The sequence below is a fragment of the Schistocerca nitens genome, chromosome 2, assembly GCF_023898315.1.
Source record: "Schistocerca nitens isolate TAMUIC-IGC-003100 chromosome 2, iqSchNite1.1, whole genome shotgun sequence".
NCBI lineage: Eukaryota > Metazoa > Arthropoda > Insecta > Orthoptera > Acrididae > Schistocerca > Schistocerca nitens.
Genome location: NC_064615.1, coordinates 837,527,373 through 837,553,222, shown reverse-complemented (window position 1 = coordinate 837,553,222; position 25,850 = coordinate 837,527,373). Strand labels below are relative to the sequence as shown.

Below are 25,850 nucleotides of genomic sequence, written 5' to 3'. Positions count from 1 at the left end.
CCACCAACATTATCTCTGTCGTATATCTGTACACTGAATCGACAAACGAAAATTTGAACCTCAGTCTCCCGCTCACGGGACAGGTGCGTCAACCACTACGTCATCCTGTCACAGTGGCTTTGTATAACTGTACAACTACATTCTGAATGCAAATTCCCATACAGACCTCAGCCCACTTGCTATTCTCCCTGAACTCGAACAACAATGCAGAGGCTCTCCAACTGTATTGCAGTAGCACCTGAGCTGGAGACTTGGTTGTTGAGCCCGCCCTTGGTATAAATTTTCGTGTGTCATTTGAGTCTGCATACACACGAGATGTTCGAGATTTGAAAAGGTCTCTGGAACCATTTATTTTGATTTGATTAAAGCACCTAGGCCCGTTTCGTTTGATGCTGAGGTGCTATTCCAATACAGTTGGATAGCCTCTGCTTTGCTGTTCGAGCCTAGGCTGGAGTTCCAGCTGAGCTTACGTGTGACTGGGAATTTGTGTTGAGGTGTGAGGTGTGCCAGGATAGTCCGTGCACTTGTGCAAACCCACTGTGCCAAGGTGACGTAGTGGTCACCACATCTGGCTAGTGAGCAGAGGCGCGGACTTAAATCGTGGTCATGGTACAGATTTCAGCCGTCGCTTCAGTCTGCATATGTACGTCATTGATGTTCCAGTCTTGAAAAGGCCTCTGGAACCACGCGGTTTAACATTACATCTCTTTCCATCACATTATTAGTGAAGACTCCTCTTTCTACCAATCATACACACTGACAAAAGAGAGAAACATACAGAAGGGAAGGAAGAAACAAAATGAAACTTCTCCAGATGAGAGTATACGTGACATATCAGCTACTGCAGCACCAAGAAACTAGGCGGTATGAGCTTACTAGTGTGTATGACTTGGATGTACGCACTGATTGGATTGCGAAGCTTATTTTCAAAGCATTGTATCCTCGCTTCAGGCGATGCACTCCATCTTCAGGCCCCAAGTGGCCCATCGGGACCATCCGACCGCCGTGTCATCCTCAGTTGCGGTTGCGGATAGGAGGGGCGTGTGGTCAGCACATCGCTCTCCCGGTCGTTATGATGGATTTCTTTGACCGGAGCCGCTACTATTCGGTCCAGTAGCTCCTCAATTGCCATCACGAGGCTGAGTGCACCCTTCGCTTCAGGCAAGCTGACTCAAAATTATTGTTTCTGGTCCTAGGTACACTTGATGTCCGAGCCGGTGCTAGACATGTACTATCAGGGACAGATCTTAGGATCTTGCTGGCCATGGGAGTGCCTAAATATCAAATACACAGCTCATAGAGACACTTATAGTGTGTGGAAGAAGATTGTCCTGTTGAAAACTGCCTGCACGAAATTGTCAAGTGAGAGAAAACAAATGAGGATACAGAATGTTTATAATGTACCATGGTGCAGCCAGAGTTCCCTCAGTCACAACCAGCCGTGATCCAAAGTCGTATGCCACGGTTCCCAACACCAAGACAACGGAAAACTGGGACCTCTGTCCAGGCCGGCACCATACTCGTTGACGACTGTCATCCGGAGAACTGCAAAACTGCGATTCGTTGTTGAACACAACTCGACGCCATTCATCAATAGTCCACGCTCCCCGTCACGACACCACTTAAGGCAGCCGTTCATGTTTTGCTGTAAACAGCAACCCACTCACGAGACGATAATTTCATAGTACAGGTGCTGTTAAGCTCTGACAAATGGCGTGGGATGGAACAGAATGTTGCAGGGAGTCGTTCTAGGATGATATACGCAGATGTGAAGTAACTAGACAAGCTTGATACGGCGGTCTTTCGTTGGTGTGGTCACACGTGGTCGACCAGAATCTTGATGACCAGTATGCTTACCCTCAAGCTCACATGCCGTCAACAGGGGGCCACTGTCACGTGACCGACAAATGTGGGTATTGTACGTTTCGGCCAGCAGCTCAAGCGGAAGCTCACAACGCTGCCTCACATGGGTACGAGGCATCTCTGTGTCCTCCATAGTATGTCAACATCTGCCTTTGTATATACTAGCAGACCTGCTAAGAGCACTTAACACAGACGACCCTGATCTACTCGGCTGGCCGTTCCACCTGTCACAGAGAATAGCAGCTATAATCAGTTATTACCTGTCGATGGTGTAATGTGTATGAAGTTAAACTGAAGTCCAAAATGTCTTCTGGGTCTCTGTTGATACATTGTGGACACGGGACAGCAGCTAGTGGAATATTTAACAATGAAATTCGCCAAACAGCAGTGCAATTGAGATGATATTTTCTCTTTACTGGTTCTAGGCGCGCAGTCCGGAACCGTGCGACTGCTACGGTCGCAAGTTCGAATCCTGCCTCGGGTATGGATGTTTGTGATGTCCTTAGGTTAATTAGGTTTAAGTAGTTCTAAGTTCTAGGGGACTGATGACCACAGCAGTTGAGTCCCATAGTGCTCAGAGCCATTTGAACCATTTTTTCTCTTTACTACCAGTTTCCGCAATTCATTATTCCATCTTCAGGCCCCATAAGCACCTCTCAAAAATAATCGATATTGGCATACTGGGACCATATCTTTCTGGATGTCATGAATTTGTAGCTCAAGTGTTCCTTCGAAGTCTTGGAGTTACATTCTCATCTTATTGCAAATTTCTTCAGTGGATTATCGTACCTTTTAAGACAACGCTATCACTGCGGTCTAATAGACCATGACAGCGACTATCAATAAATACTTCTAAAAGCAGTTCAGAAGGAAAATGTTGTCAATTTTACAAAACAAGTTTTCCTGCCTGGGACCATTCATTTTAACACATAACTGCATCAAGGACACTAGGACCAAGTTCCTTTACCACAGTATACAGATTTGAAATACACTGAAATATCCATTGAGTTTTTGTGCACACCCATGTAAATATTCATACATTCTGGCATCCACTAAATTTCTATGTACTGGCTTGATATCTTGCAGTACTGTTTATTGTTTCTGACATCGCCACACAACACATTAGACGACCTGGGCTTTCATCCGTAGAGATTTGAGGAAAAGGTTTGTACCACACATTTCGAAACCCCTTTGTGTCTCCTCATGGTAAACTTTAATAAGTATGGAGTCTATCTATTGCTACTTCTGTTAATTTACCTTTTAACATACTTTCTAAGAGATAGAGGGCAACGGCCTTGCCGCAGTGGATACACCGGTTCCCGTGAGATCACCGAAGTTAAGCGCTGTCGGGCGTGGTCAGCACTTGGATGGGTGACCATCCAGGCCGCCATGCGCTGTTGCCTTTTTTCGGGGTGCACTCAGCCTCGTGATGCCCATTGAGGAGCTATTCGACCGAATAGTAGCGGCTTCGGTGAAGAATACCATCATAACGACCGGGAGAGCGGTGTGCTGACCCCACGCCCCTCCTATTCGCATCCTCCACTGAGGGTGACACGGCGGTCGGATGGTCCCGGTAGGCCACTCGTGGCCTGAAGACGGAGTGCTAAGAGATAGAATTCAGCCAAAATCTCTCCTCTCAACTTGCTGCCAAGTTCTTTTGATCACGTTCCAATTGTTAAAACTTCTGTAAGTACTTCTTGAACTTATGAAAGGAACTTTCAGTAGGCAGGTAGTTATGAGAAAGCACGTACTTTGTATTCCTTTGCTCTTAAAGTGTTTGCGCGCAATGTCATACAAACTACTATGAAATGTCTCATCATCATAGAAACAATTAGGTGTACTATAAAAAAAACTTATTTTACTGCGGGACTGAGCCAAGGTTTAAAATAACCTGAGTGGGTGACGTAACATAGGATCGGTATGACACACATTTTGTGACGCATTGCCTTCGGTTACGTGCAGGGACGAATTTGCACAATGATGCCTTCTTGGAATGGGAAGTGAGATGGAGGCCGTTACATTCAAACTCGGCCAAGAAGGGAAGTATGATGCCAGTCGCAGGCCACGAACAGAAGTCACTCTACCAGGGACACAATGTTTTCCATTCCTGTGCCTGCGGAGACTAATCGGTTTGCAACATGGATAGATCCGAATGAAGGAGACTCTCTGCAGCGAACCACCGAAAAATGGCAAACACTTGTCGAAATCGACTGCTCAGGCACAGTAAGGGAGAAGATGTGTAGTGTTACAGTCTCTATCAACGAATGGCCACAGCTTGAAAGGCTATTCAAGTAAATCGTAGCTACAACGGCTGATAACTACGAAACAATAGTGATTCCATGAGGCATTCCGACAATATGTTTACTCTGGAGTCCACGCACCGCTGACGCCGTGTCACCGCAGTAATCCACTTTTCAGGAGATTAGTAAACTATTCACGTGCAGCAAACCTTGGCGCAAGCGTTTCTCTTATATCTTCCACGCCAAAAGAAATTCTGTGCATTTTTCTCATGCCTGCGTGTTCTTTGGAACTCGTTAAGAATGAAGGCAAATTTTAGCAGGATTTCTGTGCTCAAAAAATTTCTCTCCATAACCATCTGACAATGAGCCAACAGGCTATGTGTGGCCGCTGTGGCCGAGCGGTTCTAGGAGCTTCAGTCCGGAACCGCACTGCTGCTACGGTCGCTGGCTCGAATCTTGCCTCGTCCATGGATGTGTATTATGCCCTTATGTTAGGCTTAAGTAGTTCTAAGTCTAGGGCCCTGATGATCTCAGATGTTAAGTCCCATAGTGCTTAGAGCCACTTGAACCATTTGAACAGGCCATGTCTCCCTACCCTTAGTCAATCTCAAGCTCTGGAATCGATGGAAAGTCAAAACGTATCTTTCCAATTCCGGATGAAGGATCAAACTCACACTCTTGGATCCAAAGTATTTAAACATTCATACAATCTAGCCTCAGAATATAATTTATTGTTTGGCACAATCACATCAGTTTCAAATTGAAATTATACGGGGTGGGTCCAACAAAACTGGCCCGCGGAACAGAGTTCTAGTCTACAAAGGAACACAGCAGGGGAAACTAGATGTTGAAAATGACCACCATTCACCTGATGGCTCTTTTGGGCCCTGGTCAGCAAGCTGCTGAGGGCGGATCGAAGCTGGACTGCTTGAATTGCTGCAGTCTCATCCGAAATGTTATGCTGTAGTTGATGAAGACTATGAGGGTTGTTGCGGTACACCTTAGACTTGAGGGTTCCCCACACAAAGTAATCGCACACTGACAGATCAGATGGCCTCTGCGGCCAGCTGGGGGCGCGACAAGACTGACCTCTGCTAGCAACTAGATCAGGCGTGAAAATTATGCAAATGTGCTCCAAGGTTCGGCCGGCTGTATGGACAGCTGCTTCATCGTGTTGCAAGAAGCTGTAGGTCACGGGATGTGGGTGCATGCAGTCACGTTCAATCGTTTCCACTCTTTTGGTTGTCAACCACAATGACAACGTGGTTTCCACATTGGGAGCGATGAACCACGGCATCTGTCTTATCATATGAGGATGGCCGATGACGGTCGAAACCTGTAATTTGGTTTTCAGATTTGTGTGACAGTTCCGGACAAAAACTTATTTTCAGAACAAGCAATAACTGGGCGTCTTCAGCTCGACAGAAATGTTCTTTGCACGGTGTAGACTCTGACGGCCGGTTGCTTTGGTGGTTTTTGTTGCGTGGGCATGAGGGCTCAGCCACGTATTAATGCCGATATAACAAAACTCAGTGATTACTGTTTCGATAATGTACAGTGTCGTTTGACTAGGGCCTCCCGTCGGGTAGACCGTTCGCGGGGTGCAAGTCTTTCGATTTGACGCCATTTCGATGACTTGCGCGTCGATGGGGATGAAATGATGATAATTAGGTCAACACACACCCAGTCCCTGAGTGATAAAATCTCAGATCCAGCCGGGAATCGAACCCGGTCCCTTAGGATTGACATTCTGCCGCACTGACCACTCGACTACCGGGGGCTAACACTATTTCGATTAATATGAGCAGTTTCTCATAAGAAACAGCTGACTGATATCGTCGCGACTATATGACCCCGCATGGACTCAATCGTCGACCCAGCCAGTCGAACTAATCAATGAGGAATGGTCTTAATTAGTCTCAGACAGCAACCGACGGCCAGGTACAAACTTTTCAGGAGTAAATGATGTTTACGACAGTTTCATTTTACAAGAAATGAATATTTATGACTTTAAAGTCGGCCACAGAGCACTCTCGATGGGAACGGTGAGCCGGCTGAAACAGGTTCTCAAAAAACTGTTAACGTGAATATGTCTTTGACTGAGGCTTAGCTGCTCATCCTCAAACATCAGACCAGATGATATACTGTGTCTGGTAAGCGTAGTGCTGTGACAAATGTCGCTCTTTTCATAATAACGTGAGTATTGCAGACCCTTTTGTCTTCGGTACTCCAATAATGGGATATAGATTGCTTGCGTCATGAAGTGTCCGGGATGTATTTGCGGACTGTCCGAGCTATGTATCCCCTCAGAAGTGCTACGAGAGGACGTTTGATTGTTATACGGTCCTGTAGAACGAGCTGAACCTTGTAAAACTGATAAATACAAATAAAGCTTATAACAGAAAATTTCCAAGTAACAAAATGTTAAAAACTGTCAAGAAAAGAGAAATCCTTCATTGAAATCGAAATACAAAAAGAAGATACTGCAAAGTAACGAGAAAGGGCTCGCACAAAATGGTTCAGAGGCTGAGGAATCTTAAAAGTCTGAGACTACCACTTTACCGTGAATAACACTACGTCTGCGAAACGAATGGGAAAGTTAGGTTAGTGCCGCAAGGCTGAGGCGTGTGACGCGTGAGAGCTAGGAGTACCTGTTAACCTAATACTAGGATGATGCGGCGGGAGAGTACCGAGCAGACCGCCCAGAGACCACCGAAAAGTCATCGTAAGACACCACACAAATAAACAAAGCGAGCTGCAACCAAACGGTGAGTGGGTGTGATCTTTCTGTTTATCGCGTTCCGAAAACTACTACGTACGAGGGTTGGAACTTTAATAGTGGCAACTATTTATCTACAGCTCGTAGAAAGTAGATATCTGTTTCAAAGTTTTACTGACGTCAAAAGTAGTCACTAGTATTGTGTATAACCCGTTGCCAGCGATGTGGAAGTCGTGCGATTCTCTTAGCAGTGCCAGCTGTGTTGACAGTTCGAACGGCGCTGTCTGTTGCCCGAAGAATTTGTAGCATTATTGGAACACAACCTACGACCAGCCTAGAGACAGAAGTGATGAGACTTTCTGCAGGACCTGACCATCATTTTGCAGGACAATGCTCAAGCACGTACAGTGCAAGCTGTTACTGATTTGTTTGGCTGACGGGGCTGCTAAGTGCTATACCACCTACTGCACTCCCCTAACTTAAGCTCTCATGAGTTCAACTCGATTTCTAAACTGAAGGAAACACCTCACGACATTCGCTTCAGAACTGCTACACATTTGTCGGGCAATAGACCGCGCCACTCGAACTGTCAACACAACCTACGACTTCCACATGGCTGGTAACAGGTTATACATAATGCTTTGAAGACCAGTAAAACTTTGAAAAACATATCTATTTTGTACGAGTGGTAAATAAATAGTTGCCACTATTAAAGTTCCAGCCCCCGTATTATACTACCATGTGACCAGCTATTGCCGGCCGCGTTGACCGAGCGGTTCTAGGCGCTACAGTCTGGAACCGCGCGACCGCTACGGTCGCAGGTTCGAATCCTGCCTCGGGCATGGATGTGTGTGATGTCCTTAGGTTCGTTAGGTTTAAGTAGTTCTAAGTTCTAGGGGACTGATGACCTCAGAAGTTAAGTCCCATAGTGCTCAGAGCCATTTGAACCATTTTTGACCAGCTATTTCAGGTACATGATCACAGAGAACGACTATGAACCAAAGTACTTTAAGTGTGGTTTAGTCGATTAAATTAAATCTAGGAAACGACATGAGATTTGTAAACTGTGGATGTACGTGAAACGCATCTACATAATTACCCATTATTCCAAAAGAAAATTTTCTGGGTCATATAATTCAGTTTATTTAATGTATTTACTCTGTCGCCTTTGTGATACACGTATTCTTCACTCTTCTATAGTGATGTGCTTAGCAGAATTACTGATGTTACCCACAGACTATTACCCAAAGTCTCTGGACTTAACGGGAAATGTTACGTGAGAGTTCTGACTGTGTACCCAAGCATATACAAATGAAGGTAATGTATGACGAGATAAAGTGTCTTCTCCCGGCAGAGGTTCGAGTCCTCCCCCGGGCATGGGTGTGTGTGTTTGTCCTTAGGATACTTTAGGTTAACTAGTGTGTAACCTTAGGACTGATGACCTTAGCAGTTAAGTCCCGTAAGATTTCACACACATTTGAACATTTTTTAAAGTGTTTTCTCTCAAAATCAGCGTGTCGGAGTGCGGAGTATTTAATACGGCTCTCAAGTTACGATTACAGTCAAGGCACAGTCAGACACACTCTGCTGTGTATAAGAATCAAACAGAAACAGCAGTCAGAGACGAATAGCAATGCTTTTTGTTGTGGAATACTTAACTTTAATCCATTAATGTTGAACGTAGCTCTTGTCTGTACATTATTTACAATATCAATAGTAACTGAACATGGCGCCTTGCTAGGTCATAGCAAATGACGTAGCTGAAGGCTATGCTAACTATCGAAAAAAATGGCTCTGAGCACTATGGGACTCAACATCTGAGGACATAAGTCTCCTAGAACTTAGAACTACTTAAACCTAACTAACCTAAGGACATCACACACATCCATGCCCGAGGCAGGATTCGAACCTGCGACCGTAGCGGTCGTGCGGTTCCAGATTGAAGCGCCTAGCACCGCTCGGCCACATCGGCCGGCTGCTAACTATCGTCTCGGCAAATGAGAGCGTATTTTGTCAGTGAACCATCGCTAGCAAAGTCGGCTGTACAACTGGGGAGAGTGCTAGGAAGTCTCTCTAGACCTGCCGTGTGGCGGCGCTGGGTCTGCAATCTCTGATAGTGGCGACACGCGGGTCCGACGTATACTAACGGACCGCGGCCGATTTAAAGGCTACCACCTAGCAAGTGTGGTGTCTGGCGGTGACAGCACATTCCTCCCCCGCAAATCGGCGTACGGTTGTGGTATAAGGCTTCCGCCCGGCGTGTGGAGGACCCCATGTTGACGTAAGCGACGAGATCGGTAGCCTAACAACAGGCGAGGCTGTGCCACCCGCACCCTGCCATTCGGACCGCGGGGAGCTAGGAAAAACCTGAAAACCTGCTCCAGGGTGCACACCAACATGCGGTGTATGCGCCCGTAGAGAGACAGGAGGGGCCGAAGGGTCGACCTCCATCGGGCCGGGGCACCCGACGGGCGAAGACGACATATGGTCTGGAGAGGGCAAGAGGTCCATGTCGTAGGACAACTGCTCACGGGAAGCGATCGGCGGCGCGTGACCCAGGGAGGCGCCCGGCGGTTGCAGCGACGCGTCCACTGCGGGCGTCGCCGGTGGGAGAACAGGCGGCGGCGGCGGTGGCGGTGGCGGCGTCGCGTCGCCATGAGGCAAAATGGAAGGCAGCGTCGGTAACACCTGGGTCTGAGGCAAGCCAGTAGATGGGTCCCCAGGGCGCTGACCGGACGGCACCGTCGCTGAAAGCAGATGGGGAGCGGCAGATCGCGTGCGACGACAGAGGCGCAGCTGGTTGAGATACCGGCGCACCTCACCAGAGGCCCCCAAAACCAGATACATAGCGCATCCGAGGCAGCGAAGAATGCGCCCTGCGAGCCAACGCCGTGAACCTCGATACTGACGATAGTAGATAACGGCGCCTGGAGCAAAGCAGGTGTCTGCCGCTGCACAGGAACCTGATGCGGCGGATGTAGCAAAGACATCAAGGTGTGATGAGGGCGATCGTGAAGCGACCATCTCGGGGCTGAGAGCGATACGAGGACAAAAAGAGCAATAACGCGTCCTCCCGAGAATGAGACTCTTTCAACTTCAACATCTGTGACTAGAAAGTCCTGACCAATCGTTTAGCGGCACCGTTTGACTGTGGCGAAAACGGCGCGGACGTCAGATGTTGAATACCATTGGCTTTGCAGAATTACTGAAATTCTGCGGACATGAATTGTGGGCCATTGTCTGAAACAATAGTCTGTGGAAGACCTTCAATGCAAAAGATAGCAGATAACGCTTGGATGGTGGCAGATGACGTCGTGGAAGACATCCGAACAACAAAAGGAAAATTACTCAATGAATCTACCACAACCAACCATCGAGCATTCCAGAATGGACCAGCAAAATCGATGTGTAAGCGTTGTGTGTTGTTCGGCACACGCCATGCAAGAAGAGCACATATTCGTAATTGCAGCATCGATTCCGAACCAAGTACAGTGCTGACGAGCAAGTCGTCGTACAAAAAGTCTCTCCTGGTGAGCAAAAAATCGGCGAACCAACGGATCCTCGATCCGTGACTTTGACAAGGGCCATTGCGTAGCAACAAAACGCAGAACGGTAGCAAGGACAGGGTCAGGAGCTGTGGCTGTAGCTACACGACGAAAATCAATCGGAAACGATTCGACCACGTCATCGGTTTCCGCATCAATGAACATTCAAGCAAGTTCGGAGGAATCGAATGCTCTATCCTCAGCAACAGGCAAACGGGACAACGCATCGGCGTTTCCGTGCTTAGCAGTGGACCGATACAAGATATCGTAGCGGTACTGCGAGAGGAAAATAGACCAGCGAATGAATTTCTGCGCTGTACGTGGAGGTACAGGCTTGTTCGGATGAAAAAGCGATGTCACAGGTTTGTGGTCTGTGATGATGGTAAAGTGACAACCATACAAGAAATCATGAAACTTTGTAACACCAAATACTAGAGCCAATGCTTCTTTCTCGATCTGGGAATAATTTCTTTGCGCAGACGAGAGCAATTTGGACGCAAAGGCAATAGGGCGATCGTGCCATCCATCTGTGTGCGCAAGCACAGCACCGATCCCGTAATCCGATGCATCCACCATCAACAAAAGGGGCTTCTGGGGCTCGAACGGCGTAAGGCAAGTATTGGAAAGCAACGCCGATTTCAACTGGTGAAAGGCGCGTTCGCATTCCGTCGTCCAGACGAACGGAACACCTTTACGGCGTAAGCGATGAAGCGGAGCTGAAATGGAAGAGGCGTGCGGCACATATTTGTTATAATAATTAATTTTTCCCAGCACACTCTGTAGCTGCTTCAAATTCTGCGGCGAAGGCAAGTCTTGTATGGCACGGAGGTGTTCGGGACTGGGATGTATGCCTTGGGCATTGAGTACGTGTCCCAGGTAGGGCAAGTCACGAGCAAATAACACACATTTGTCCTTCCGCAAGCGAAGACCATTTTGTCGCAAGACCTGAAATAATGTTCTGAGATTAGCTAAATGTTCTTCTTCCGTCTTTCCGGAGATCACAATATCGTCCAGATAGTTTGCTGCAATAGGGACCGACGCACAAACAGTTTGCAGATATTGCTGAAACAATGCAGGGGCGGATGCACACCCGAATGGCAGTCGTTTGAATCGATACAAACCAAAATGCGTGTTAACCACCAAAACGCGCTGGGATTCTTCGTCCACCGGTATTTGCAAGTACGCATCTGCTAGGTCCAACTTCGAAAAATATTTACCCGGGCACAGTTTGTCAAAAAGATCTTCCGGGCGGGGTAAAGGAAAAGTTGCAATCACCAGTTGTGGATTCACTGTTGCCTTGAAGTCCACACAAAGTCTCAGTTTTGCAGAAGGTTTTTGGCAAAATTACTAAGGGTGATGCCCAGAGAGAAGCCTGCACACGTTCAATCACACCTTGTGATTCCAAATCGTGTAATGTTTTTGCGACCTCATCACACAATGCGTGCGGAACATTGCGCGCTCTGAAAAATTTCGGTTGCGCGTTTACTTGCAGTTCCAAACGTGCTTTATAGTTCTTAGCGCAACCGAGGCCCGGTGCAAAAATGTCTGCAAATTCTTCACATACACGAGAAACACTGTCTTAAGGCACAGTCTGGTTCACTGATAGGACCTGATTGACTATAGACAAGTTAAACAACTGAAATAAATCGAAACCAAACAAGTTCACTGCAGAAGAAGAACGAAGGACGTACAATGACACAAGTTTTGTTTGTCCCTTGTATGTTGCAAGAAGGCTGCACTGTCCTAACACAGGGATATCTTGACCAGAATAACTAGTTAACTTAAGATTTGCGGCACGCAACGGAGGTGAGCCCAGCTGTTTGTACATGTCTTGATTGATCAGTGAAACTGCAGCTCCGGTATCGAGCTGGAATGGTATCACTTTGCTATTAATGTCCAAGTCTACAAAAAGTTTATTGTCCTGCTGATGACAAGAGGAACTGTCTCGTGCAACGTGAACTGAATGGTTCAAATGGCTCTGAGCACTATGGGACTCAACTGCTGAGGTCATTAGTCCCCTAGAACTTAGAACTAGTTAAACCTAACTAACCTAAGGACATCACAAACATCCATGCCCGAGGCAGGATTCGAACCTGCGACCGTAGCGGTCTTGCGGTTCCAGACTGCAGCGCCTTTAACCGCACGGCCACGTCGGCCGGCCAACGTGAACTGACACTGGGACAAAATCACTTGCGACATGACGGGATTTCCGGCGATGTCGATGCACACTATTTGTGGACGAACACGGTCACTGCTAGAGAGAGTGGCACTGGGCGGAGTGGAATGAACTACATGAATTTCCATGGGCGAAGTTTCACGAGCCTGAGTATTCTTGGTTTGATTCCGATTCCGGCGCAAAGCAAAGGGCCTGGAATGGTTGTGAGTGTCCGATCTGAGCTTTTTCTGGCAAACACTTTGAACATGTCCCTTTTTATTACATAAAAAGCAAATAGCCTGGCGTGACAGGCAATTCTCGCGCGAATGTCTAGTAGCACACCGCGGGCTTGATTTTAGCACTGCATTTGCTTGCCTGCGCGGCACACGTGGCTGAGAGCCTGGTGGCAGCTGCGTGGGCGGGCACGAGGGCTGTTTACCACTCCGTGCAGCTCGCCCGGCGGGCCGGTTAACGTGACACACGGCTGGTGAAGTTTCAAATGATTCCTGAGCAAAGTCAAGTGTGTCTTGCCGATCCAATATGTCCATCACTTGTTGAAGGGAGGGATTGACTAGTTTCAAAATCTGTTCCCTTATACGAACATCAGAAACGTTCTGTGCAATTGCATCACGTACCATAGTATCTGAATAAGGGAGTCCACATTGACACACAAAAGCCCAATCCCTAGTAAGGCCTTGCAAGGTTGCAACCCACTCCCTATTAATCTGACTGGCCGTACGTTTTGTACGAAGGAAGGTATACCTTTTTGCATCTACATTGACTGAGTCTTTGAAATGTGCATCTAATGCAGACAAAATTTCGTCGTAGGACAGAGTTGCTACGTCGCATCGGGGAAATAATTTGACTATCACACGGTACGTGTGCACCCCGACGGAGGACAACAAAACTGGCTGCCGCTCGTTACATTGAATTCTGTAGGCGGCGAGGTGGAATCCAAATTGGCGTGACCACTCCATCCAGCTTTCGAGTGCAGCATCAAAAGGTCGAAAAGTTGGTGCAACTGCGTGTTGTGGCTGCGTTAGCGGTGGAGCGGCGGCTGCCGCATGGTTTTGCATTGCACGTTGACCCTGGACGAGCTGTCCAAGGGCATCCAGTAAGGCCTGCGTCTGCTGATTCTGTAAGCGATAAAATTCGGACAGTACATCTGGAGATGGTGGCGAAGCCATTACACAAGTAAATCAGGGCAGTATAGTTAAGAACGCAGTGTTGCCTCGTCGCCAAAATGTTGTGGAACACTTAACTTTAATCCATTAATGTTGAACGTAGCTCTTGTCTGTACATTATTTACAATATCAATAGTAACTGAACATGGCGCCTTGCTAGGTCGTAGCAAATGACGTAGCTGAAGGCTATACTAACTATCATCTCGGCAAATGAGAGCGTATTTGTCAGTGAACCATCGCTAGCAAAGTCGGCTGTACAACTGGGGAGAGTGCTAGGATGTCTCTCTAGACCTGCCGTGTGGCGGCGCTCGGTCAGCAATCTCTGATAGTGGCGACACGCGGGTCCGACGTATATTAACGGACTGCGGCCGATTTAAAGGCTACCACATAGCAAGTGTGGTGTCTGGCGGTGACACCACACTTTTATTAAAAACAAGTAGCTGCATTACCAGTTCGAAGCGCCAGAATCACTACCAGATGGCTGTTCAGTTTTAAAATTACGTACAGCTTACGTTGTACATCTAACGTTGGCTGATTTTCGTTTGTGGCGAAAGTTCCATCAGGTGGTGGATGGTGCCATCGAAAATCCAGTGTGTTTTTATTAGACTGTCAGCTGCTTCTGAGGAAGTGCATGTTTCGCCCAATATTAAGCACGATTTAATATTAGGGAAGTTTCAAGGCACGGAGCATTAACAGTAACACTCAGTCTCTCCCTCTCTCTCTCTCTCTCTCTCTCTCTCTCACTCACTCTGTCTCTCTCTCTCTCTCTCTCTCTAAATGGTTCAAATGGCTCTGAGCACTATGGGACTTAACATCTGAGGGCATCAGTCCCCTAGAACTTAGAACTACTTAAACCTACCTAACCTAAGGACATCACACACATCCATGCCCGAGGCAGGATTGGAACCTGCGACAGTAGCGGTCACGCGGTTGTAGACTGAAGCGCCTAGAACCGCTCGGCCACATCGGCCGACTCTCTCTCTCTCTCTCTCTCTCTCTCTCTCTCTCTCTCTCTCACACACACACACACACACACACACACACACACACACACACAAACACACACATTCTGCAGCTCCTAGTTCCGTCACCACTAATACCTTTAACACTAGTGACGAACAGGTCGATGATACACACTGTAGATAAATATCTGTCTCATTGAGAGTGTGTTCGCAACGTTCCATTGCTTGAGCATACAGGATGTTGTGTGCCAGCTGGAAACACCTTCCCCCCCAACCCCCCTTTCAGTAAAGTCATCTGATCTATGAATCACATCCCGGCGGAGGTTCGAGCATGGGTGTGTGTGTGTGTGTGTGTGTGTGTGTGTGTGTGTGTGTGTGTGTGTGTGTGTGTGTTTGTCCTTAGGATAATTTAGGTAAGCAGTGTGTAAACTTAGGGACTGATGACCGTAGCAGTTAAGTCCCATAAGATTTCACACACACTTGAACATTTTTTGTGAATCACAAAGTTACAATAATTATGACAAAATTATGACACTGCTTGGTGAGTCGAAGTAACTGGGAGCAAACGAGACGGCAAAAAGATTATAGACCCGCATTCGAGTAGTTTCCGTGACGTAAATAACCTTTGCGATTCCTTCCAACAGGTGTGACTCTGTAGAGACGGCGTCGGTGTACGTGTGGACGGACGGCCGGGTGGAGCAACTGTGGAGCGGCTGCGCTGCCGGAAGCGAGCAGCAGCAGCTGATGGCCAGCGGACCGCGCATGCGCATCGAGTTCCACGGCAGGCGGCCCGACACTGCCCTCAGCCTCGTAGCCCGCTACAGCTTCGTCAGCGGTCAGTAAACCCGTTCTGCCACCCGTCTTTTCTCCAACAAATGACAAGTGCTGGATGCAAAGCATATTCTGTAACATACGTTGTTTTCATACTTTAAGGTTAGGAACATCCTGAAGATTCTAATGGGCTTGTTTGCCTCTCTTTCTTTCTCGATTTACTATTTGTTCATTCACTCTTTTATACTTTCTATTTGTATTGTTTTTTGGAAACAACAAAAGCTTTTTTATCGTGTCTTCTGTTACGTCCATGCTTGTCATTTACCTAGACTCCAGTGGTTGGCAGTTTTACTGCTGCAAACATTATTGAAAAGTGATCTACATCGGGAAACTAATGTTTGTTCAGATTTTGAGTTGTTTTAGATGTATCCAGAGCAGTTAGTATTAACTTGTATAAACAGTCATATTGGTTTTCTTTGTCTCTGTACCTAGTTCTCTTACGGTGATGATGTTGTTGTGATGCACAGTATTTACAGGGTTACTTCAAAAATGTTCAAATGTGTGTGAAATCTTACGGGACTTAACTGCTAAGGTCATCAGTCCCTAAGCTTACACACTACTTAATCTAAATTATCCTGTGAAATCTTACGGGACTTAACTGCTAAGGTCATCAGTCCCTAAGCTTACACACTACTTAATCTAAATTATCCTAAGGACAAACACACACACACCCATGCCCAAGGGAGGACTCGAACCTCCGCCGGGACCAACCGAACAGCCGGCCGCGGTGGTCTAGCGATTCTAGCCGCGCAGTCCGGAACCGCGCAACTGCTACGGTCGCAGGTTCGAATCCTGCCTCGGGCATGGATGTGTGTGATCTCCTTAGGTTAGTTAGGTTTGAGTAGTTCTAAGTTCTAGGGGACTGATGAGCACAGCAGTTGAGTCCCATAGTGCTCAGAGCCATTTGAACCATTTTTTTGGTATTCCAGCGAGAAACGCAGACAACAGAGATGTCTGGAGGCAAACTGTTGAGGAGGGCAATGCTCATGAACGGCTGTGGTGCCGAAGAAAAAGGATAAGGAGAACGTTATTATAGCTGAGCCGTAGCTGGTTCGCCCGCATCTCGTGGTCGTGCGGTAGCGTTCTCGCTTCGCACTCCCTGGTTCCCGGGTTCGATTCCCGGCGGGGTCAGGGATTTTCTCTGCCTCGTGATGGCTGGGTGTTGTGTGATGTCCTTAGGTTAGTTAGGTTTAAGTAGTTCTAAGTTCTAGGGGACTGATGACCATAGATGTTAAGTCCCATAGTGCTCAGAGCCATTTTTTTTTCGTAGCTGGTTCGTGTTATGCTTTGCATTAAACCTTGGTTGCTATTCTGTGATTAGTCTCCCGCGGTTATCGCGATTATGCTGTTATTCCCTCTCTCCGCGAGTGGCAGCAGCGTGTATCGATTTCGCACCCTTGTACTTTCTTTGGCCTCACGCTTATAGTTTCCGGCTGTGCCGTGTGCGGGCAGTTGGTCGGTGGGCGTGGAGCAGCAAGGAAGTCTCGTTCGCGCGTGTCTGGCCGGGGGTAGCTGGCGGCGTCCACGCGCTGTCGGAGTGTGAGGGGCTGTTCTCATTGCTACGAGGTCCGTGGTTCACCGATCCCGGACACAAAATTTGTCTTTACTTAATCTACCAGCCAGCCCAACTGCTCACATTGTGCCGTTTGAATTTCGATGCGGGCTGTTGGGACATTCCCGCGAGAAACAGCGTGTGTTTTCAAGATGGCGAAATTCTGGCCGCCTCCCTGTAGAGTTTAACTTAACTCGATTATTTTGGAATTGAAGTTCACCAGCGGAATCTTCTGCCTTGTGGCCGTTAACATTCCGGTTACCTGCCCTGACCGTCGACGTAAATTCAGGCACTGTATTATCCTCGTCGTGTTGTGGCTGTGCAGCACGGCGTGTAATTTGACAGCCGAATATGTAACTCGTTGTGGGCGCCGTTGTTCCACTGAACCCCCTGTTGTCTGCTGGTCTGGTTGAGCGGAAGTTATCCTGCCGCTTGGTCCGCTGACTGTCTGTCGGTTGGGTTTCTGTCGGATTGAGAATTGATAGGCCGACTGCCTGTCTCACCTAAGCGAGCGTTAGTGTTTGAATTCCAGGCCGACCCTTGGAAACTTCTGAGCGCCGTTTGATGTGCTGCCTTTTCTTATTTGTCCTTATTGTTTGTTTATGTATGGCTTCTAGCCCATTTTAAATTAAAGTTGTTTTCCCTTCAGGCGTGAGATTGTTTGGGCCTTCTGCCTGATTTAAAGAAATTTTAGGATAAGGCCTTCCGCCTTTTAAAATTCAAATTCCTGTTTTGAGTCTTAAGTTATTGGCCTTCAGCCGGTTTTAAATTAAAGTTGTTTTGCCCTTGAAGCGTGAGACTGAATGGCGCATTTAGCCGGGAATTTACTTTCTAAAATTAATGTTTGGCTTGCTCTGTTTTTAATGTTTTCTTTACTCTTGCAATTTTTGTCAAATGAATAAAGTAGTATGTTCGAGTGCACTCATTTTAGCCCCTTTGCACAAATTAAACTATCTGTCCAGTCCTGCGGGTATAGCAGGGGATCTCAATAGCGACTTGCAGTCAACAAATATTTCACATAGACCTCGCATGGTCCACAAGGCGAATGTGGAAGACAGTGTGTTGGAATGAGTAGATGGTGATCCACAAACAAGAATACGTAGAACTGGAACTATCGAAGACGTAAGCCACGTTGGTGACCGTGTAGTTGGAGTCTTTTGCGGTGGGACGCTTCAGTAAATCTTCTCGGTTTACAAGCCGTGTCACTTGGGATAAAACAATACAGCTTTCGCTACTTTTCTCCGCCAACGTCATCAGGAGATAAAATCACTGACCACCCGGCCTGACACAGTGTTTCGCTTATATAAGGGCAATAGCAGCGTCTCGAACGTTCCTGAGAGGGCCTAAATGACGCATGCGCGTGGAGGCAAACAGGGCAGCTGATAGCCCCTTGGCGGACCGGAGCTGCTATGAGATGCCTAACTCGCCTTCCACGCATACGTCACATCGACCTCTGTGGAACGTTCCAGACCCGTATAAAGGCAACACCGTGCCACCCCACTAGTCTATGATTTTAACTTTCGATGACAATGGCGGAGACACCAAAAGCTCGTGTGTTTTATTCGAATAACGGAAGTTACGTATTATTATTTCCCCTTTATCCCCTTCTCCCCGCCTCCTTCCCCCTCCCGCCCTGTCCATTCTTTACCCCGCTCTCTCTGTCCATATTATCCGCCCGTCTCTCGCTGTTCATCTCCTCTTTCTGTATTATTTCCTGCCCCCTCTCCCACCTGTTCATCAACCTCGTCCCCCGCCCCACTTCAGTCCACCATCTTCTCCTACCCCTCCCTCTTCCCATCTTCTCATCTTCACTTCCTCTGTCCATCTCTTTATCCCCCCGCCCCCTTCTCTCTCTACATTGTCGCCTCCACCCCAAGAGGAGATTACTGGTTAATATTCCCACAGTATTTCTTTCCAGATAGAAATATGGGTACTACGTTTGACTGAAACTGATACAGAGAGCCGGCCGGTGTGGCCGTGCGGTTCTGGGCGCTTCAGTCTGGAGCCGCGTAACCGCTGCGGTCGCGGGTTCGAATCCTGCCTCGGGCATGGATGTGTGTGGTGTCCTTGGGTTGGTTAGGTTTAAGTAGTTCTAAGTTCTAGGGGACTGATGACCACAGATGTTAAGTCCCATAGTGCTCAGAGTAATTTTTTTGATACAGAGATTTAGGAGTAGCTTTTTACCCATGAATATGTCAGAGTAAGCACATGTCACACATATTTCGCATATATTTAACGTATTTCACACATATTTACACACGTATTTCATCAGTACCGCTAATGAATTTCGACCTGCCGTTTCATTTTCACTTAGCTGAATCCCTAGGACGTCATATGTCCTGAACAATTTGTCGTATAGTGACATAATTTTGCAGGTAAATTCTGTGTTACATTTGGATGCTGTCTTTGAAATGTGTTCCGAATCGAGTTTAGTAGTAATAAATTAAAACTCATGCTTGATGCGACAGTTTTTCACGAATCTCAGTGTTTATCTCCTGCACTATGAGTCGTACAGTGATATAATTTTTGGAGTTTGATTAGTGGCATACATGCATACTGTCTGAGAACTGGGTCGTGAATACAGTTAGTATTAAAGAAGTAAAATTAAAGCATTATGCCTGATGTGGCAGGTTTCTGCATGAAATGGGAATATATAGTAAGCGATAAATACTTTTCCTTTCATCAGTATGTGGGTGTTGTCAGTGAAAATGCGTTTCGCACTGTTTTGACATTATACATAAAGTTTATAGCAAAGTCAGAATCTGCTCTCATTCTCAAATCCTGGATTAATAAAGTTCGCTAGCTCACACGTCGTGTGCTACACTACTTTTTCACTACCACCCCTGCCCCTTTGACAAGTACGTGGTTCTTACACCCATAGAAATTCTCTCCAGATTGTAAGTGATACGTGTACCAACTTTGGTTGAAACCGGTCCAGCGGTGTAGGAGGAGATATATAACGTACATACGTACATACATACATACATACATACACACATACACATACATACATACAAACGTACATACAAATATAAATTCATCCATTTTTATAGTAGGCCCACATATTCATGAATGAGGCCTGAGTGCCACAAAACGGGATATTAAATTTTCATAAAAAATAATCAGTTGTAGGAAGATCAGATTCAGGTGTAATACTTGAAGCGATATATGTTCACTTTAATACTAATGTACGGAAGGGAATTGTGGCTGAATTCTCACATTGGCCTTACACCTTACCAGACAAATTAACAGGTGCCTACTCGTTACCTAGTTCTGCAAGTTAAATTACATGTCCTATTGGAGAATCTTTCTCTTTCAGAAACAGATATGGTTTATGCACGACAGTGCACTATCCCATCATCTACTCCTCGTATAATACTCAACAACGCCAGTAATCGATGGATTGGTCGCTAAAGCCCAGTAAGGAACTTGCGTTTGTCCCAGCATATAAAATGTTCATCCGGGTGACATCTTAGACCAATGGCTGTATTTCGACATGAAAAACCCCCTCATTTTCAAGGTATAGATGCAACTATTGAGCTCTGTACCATTAAACCCTCGTGTAGGCGAGTCTCAACCGACCAAAGCCGTAATGTGGCGTATGCAGAAAGACAAGGCTCCCAACACAGTAAACAAACAGCGCCACCACTCCAGCAAAAATTACCTATCTGTTGAGCACAATATTATTGTACCTGGGAGTGAGTGCTCTTCTGCAGGCTTATCGTGAGTTTCTACCGTGACATTTAACAAGAACACGCTAAACCACTTGTTAGTATATGTACAACTGTCTTGAAATCATTCACAGTGCGATGTGTTTTCCATTCACCACTGTACTTGTTTCGGCCATGGGGCAGTCCAAGTGCTATAATGTCATGGTCTGGTAAAACTTCAGAAGTTATCGATTGTGAATACTGATTACCAACGAATGAGCAAGTAACATTAGCTCTGTCCTTTATTTGACCAGGGAGGAAGCAGGATATCAAGCAGATTTTAAGTAAAAATCTTCGTCTCTGTTTGTGTCACTTTCTAATTTAATCTGAAGTGATTCCTATAATAATACTATCCCAAGAGCTGGCGTGCTCGGATAGCGGAAGTGGTTAAGGCTACCGCTCGCGATAAGCGCTATATCGGATTCTAGTACCGGTCCGGCACAGATTTTCATGTATCGTAAGCCGCTGATGTCAACCTGGATTCGCGAAATGAGATTCCCGTCGGCTGCAAAGTACTAGGTTTTATTAGTTAAGTTTTTGTCAAGAAAAACACATAGCTTTGGAGATACTCGTGATGATTCCAAGGCAGTTAATTGTCGACTATGTGGTACAGTGGTCTTGGGTTGTGTGTTTATCTAGCAGTGTTCAATATCCTCAAAGCTTCCACACATGGCTACGTCCCATCGTACTGGGATTCACTTGAAAAGACGACCTGGTACCTCTCATGTGTCCAATGTCGTCGAGCTCACCACTCTCTGCTCCCACGTTAAGGGAAGCTGCTATAATGGTCACACAAACAATTAAAATCGCTCAAAAGAGGAAAGGCCGCTGGACCTGATGGGATACCAGTTCTATTTTACACAGTGTACGCGAAGGAACTTGCCCCCCTTCTTGCAGCGGTGTACCGTAGGTCTCTAGAAGAGTGTAGCGTTCCAAAGGATTGGAAAAGGGCACAGGTCATCCCCGTTTTCAAGAAGGGACGTCGAACAGATGTGCAGAACTATAGACCTATATCTCTAAAGTCGATCAGTTGTAGAATTTTGGAACACGTATTATGTTCGAGTATAATGACTTTCCTGGAGACTAGAAATCTACTGTGTAGGAATCAGCATGGGTTTCGAAAAAGACGGTCGTGTGAAACCCAGCTCGCGCTATTCGTCCGCGAGACTCAGAGGGCCATAGACACGGGTTCACAGGTAGATGCCGTGTTTCTTGACTTCCGCAAGGCGTTCGATACAGTTCCCCACAGTCGTTTAATGAACAAAGTAAGATCATATGGACTATCAGACCAATTGTGTGATTGGATTGAGGAGTTGCTAGATAACAGAACGCAGCATGTCATTCTCAATGGAGAGAAGTCTTCCGAAGTAAGAGTGATTTCGGGTGTTCCACAGGGGAGTGTCGTGGGACCGTTGCTGTTCACAATATACATAAATGACCTTGTGGATGACATCGGAAGTTCACTGAGGCTTTTTGCAGATGATGCTGTGGTGTATCGAGAGGTTGTAACAATGGAAAATTGTACATATGCAGGAGGATCTGCAGCGAATTGACGCATGGTGCAGGGAATGGCAATTGAATCTCAATGTAGACAAGTGTAATGTGCTGCGAATACATAGAAAGATAGATCCCTTATCATTTAGCTACAAAATAGCAGGTCAGCAACAGGAAGCAGTTAATTCCATAAATTATCTGGGAGTACGCATTAGGAGTGATTTAAAATGGAATGATCATATAAAGTTGATCGTTGGTAAAGTAGATGCCAGACTAGGATTCATTGGAAGAATCCTAAGGAAATGCAATTCGAAAACAAAGGAAGTAGGTTACAGTACGCTTGTTCGCCCACTGCTTGAATACTGCTCAGCGGTGTGGGATCCGTACTAGATAGGGTTGACAGAAGAGATAGAGAAGATCCAACGGAGAGCAGCGCGTTTCGTTACAAGATCATTTAGTAATCGCGAAAGCGTTACGGAGATGATAGATAAACTCCAGTGGAAGACTCTGCAGGAGAGACGCTCAGTAGCTCGGTACGGGCTTTTGTTAAAGTTTCGAGAACATACCTTCACCGAAGACTCCAGCAGTATATTGCTCCCTCCTACGTATATCTCGCGATGACACCATGAGGATAAAATCAGAGAGATTAGAGCCCACACAGAAGCATACAGACAATCCTTCTTTCCACGAACAATACGAGACTGGAATAGAAGGGAGAACCGATAGAGGTACTCAGGGTACCCTCCGCCACACACCGTCAGGTGGCTTGCGGAGTATGGATGTAGATGTAGATGGTCTAGTTCTAAGAGACCATTGTGCTCCAGATATCGTAGCACTTGACGTGTTAATATCTGTCGTGCTGCAGGCAAGTCCCTCGTTCGTAAAATCTGACGTGGCTGTATTATCTTGTACGATCGGGCGAATAATATACAGGGTGATCAGGCACAACCTGAAAAGCTTTTGAGAGTGCCGGGTAGGCTGAGCCGGGAAATAATTATTAGGGAAAAAAATCGGCAAGATGAGCCATTTACGCGTTATTTCATCTTCAAAGTTAGCTAGCCAGGCCGTTGCACGCACAAATCCAAGGGGCCCGCCACAGACGGTGTCGCCAAACGTGTTCTTCGTTTTGTTTTTTAATACTGATAAAGAGAGCTTTACAAAAATTCTGAGGGTAGTAAGGATTAAACTTCAGCCAAGGATAGGAGCAGGCTCGTGCGATATGATCGATGCAGTGAGAACTACTGCTACTAATTGTACATGGCAGGCTGATTGAATTAGCGCTTGCAGCGACCTGATTGGCTAAGTTCAATGCTAAATAATTCGGAAACGACGGAACGTATCGAATTTTTTCTTTTTGTTGTTGTTAAATAATTATTGAACAGTGAAATCTCCCCTGCAACACCCTTACGAGCTTTTCAGCCTGTTTCTGACCACGTGGTACACTGGCTGCGTCTCTTAATGGTCACCAGACGCTTTAGCCTCTATTGTTTCTGCGCGTCCCTACAATTTCGTTTTGCAGTGTGTAAACGGCGTCAGACTGAATAAATACTGCTCATCATACCTTTCACGCGACGCCTAGCGCTGACAGACAGCTACAAACCAAATTGGATTTTAAAGGAGAATTTTACGTGCCCATTCGGTTGAGCGTTTCGTAATTAGTCCAGTGCGATATTTGTTTTTTCGATATGTAGTGTAAGCGATAGTAAACACGAAGAATAAACAATCCTCCAGCAGCAAGTGAGTGGCGCTGCTGCATGGCGCTAGCAGGCAGCATAAGTTAGAGCAGTGCTGTCGCTGGTGGAGTACCAGTTAGCCTCCGTCTATTGATGAAACAAATATTATCGCACTACACTAATCTGGGACTGCTCTTATCGAATGGACATATAGAATTCCGTTTTAAAAGTAACTTTGTTCGAAACAGAGACAAACCGACATTTTTCATCAATGTAAGACATGACATGACATGAAAAACATATTGTACAGTATTCGATCTGGCTGACGCCATTTACATATTGCAAAAACGAAGATGCAAATATGTGTCGAAACATCTGAGAAAATTCTCCTGGCGTATCTTAGGAGAGAAATCCTGTGTTACCTGACGGATACTAATCGCATTGGATCACTAAGATCGTGCATGCTGTCGAATATGACTCTCTTGATCCAATCGATTGCATATCTGCTAGGCAGACACGCGATCCTCACCGTTGCTCCCTGCAATATAACGGAACGATCGGCCACTGTGTTTACACATGCTAATGGACGTCTTTTATTCTTACATGAGACGTAACTCAATCTTCTAAGACGCAATAACCGTTATGATGCAATTTATGATTGAGAATCCGAACGTGTAGTTTTTCCTTACACGTAGATTATACAGAGCGGCGCACATAATAAAACCGGTCCGAACCGGAATGCGAACGCGTGTGAGTAGCATTACTAGCTTGTCAATTTCTTTGCCACCTTCCAACAGCAGTTCATACGGAAAGTGGTCGTTATACCGTGTACTTCATTGTCATGCCTTACTCCATTGAAGAACGTGTGTTCATTGTTGAATATGTGCGGTCTCAATCCATTACAGTTTTTCGTGACACTTTTTATGAAAAGTCTCCTGAAAGTAATATTCTTGCAAAGTAAACGATTCAGGGTCTAGTGAGAAAGTGGCGTTCGACAAGCAGTGTTGTTAATTCAAAGTGAAATAAGGCACCGACTGTAAGTACACCAGAAGTTGTGGCAAACGTGGCGGCACAGACTGAAAGAAGTCCCTGCAAGTCAATACGACGATTACCACAGCAATGTGGAATACAATGTGGAATATCTCGCAGGTCATGTCAACCCATCCTCCATGCCTTAAAAATGAAACCTTACTGCGTGAGTGTTGTTCAGCAAATAAAAGAAGAGGACAAGGGTAAGCGTACACATTACTGTAATTGGTTGCTGGAAAATGTCGCTGGAGGACAACTTGAACCGTTCCTCTTTTTTTCGACGGATGAAGCTTGGTTTCATCTGTCGGGTTGCTGTCTTTCACAAAACACAAGACACTGGGCTACAGAGAATCCCCATGGCGTACTGCAGAAGCCGTTACACGATTTAAAAATTGGTGTATGGTGTGCTGTATCTGGTTACAGAATTATCGGGCCATTGTTCTTCAACGAAACTGTTAAAACACATGTTTACTTACAACTCTACAATGAATTTTCGGTTCTGTTAACTCAAAACGAAAAATGTTGTCCATATTTCCAGTAAGATGGGGCAACTTCTCATACGTCGGATTTGCATCAGCTCATGTACATACTGATTTTACAAAAGAGGGGACCATTAGTAAGGGCTTGTGGCCCCCCTGAGTTCTCGCGACATGTCACCATGTGACTTTTACCTCTGGGGATTTCTAAAGGTGAAACGTCCCCTTAGAAAAATTTATGAATGACTGTGCTGATAAACCTCTTACATTATTTGATTTTCAAACAGCTGAGCAGAACTGAACGTACTCAGACGTTTCGCTCTTTACCTATTCTGATCAACATTAAACTGACACTCAATATTTTTTTAGCGCAACGCAATCTGACTTTCAAAAATCCCTACAGAAGAATGGCCCTGA

General features: G+C 46.2%; 1 protein-coding gene and 1 pseudogene across 1 annotated transcript in view; both read left to right on the top strand.

The window, feature by feature from the left end:
- LOC126235378 (suppressor of lurcher protein 1-like) overlaps nt 1–25,850 on the top strand; it is a 375,544-nt gene that overhangs the window by 325,940 nt on the left and 23,754 nt on the right. Inside the window, exon 10 of the mRNA XM_049944101.1 lies at nt 15,313–15,503. Coding sequence (XP_049800058.1) covers nt 15,313–15,503 — 191 coding nt within the window. The remainder of the gene's footprint in view (nt 1–15,312; nt 15,504–25,850) is intronic.
- LOC126238357 (5S ribosomal RNA) lies at nt 3,149–3,266 on the top strand (annotated as a pseudogene).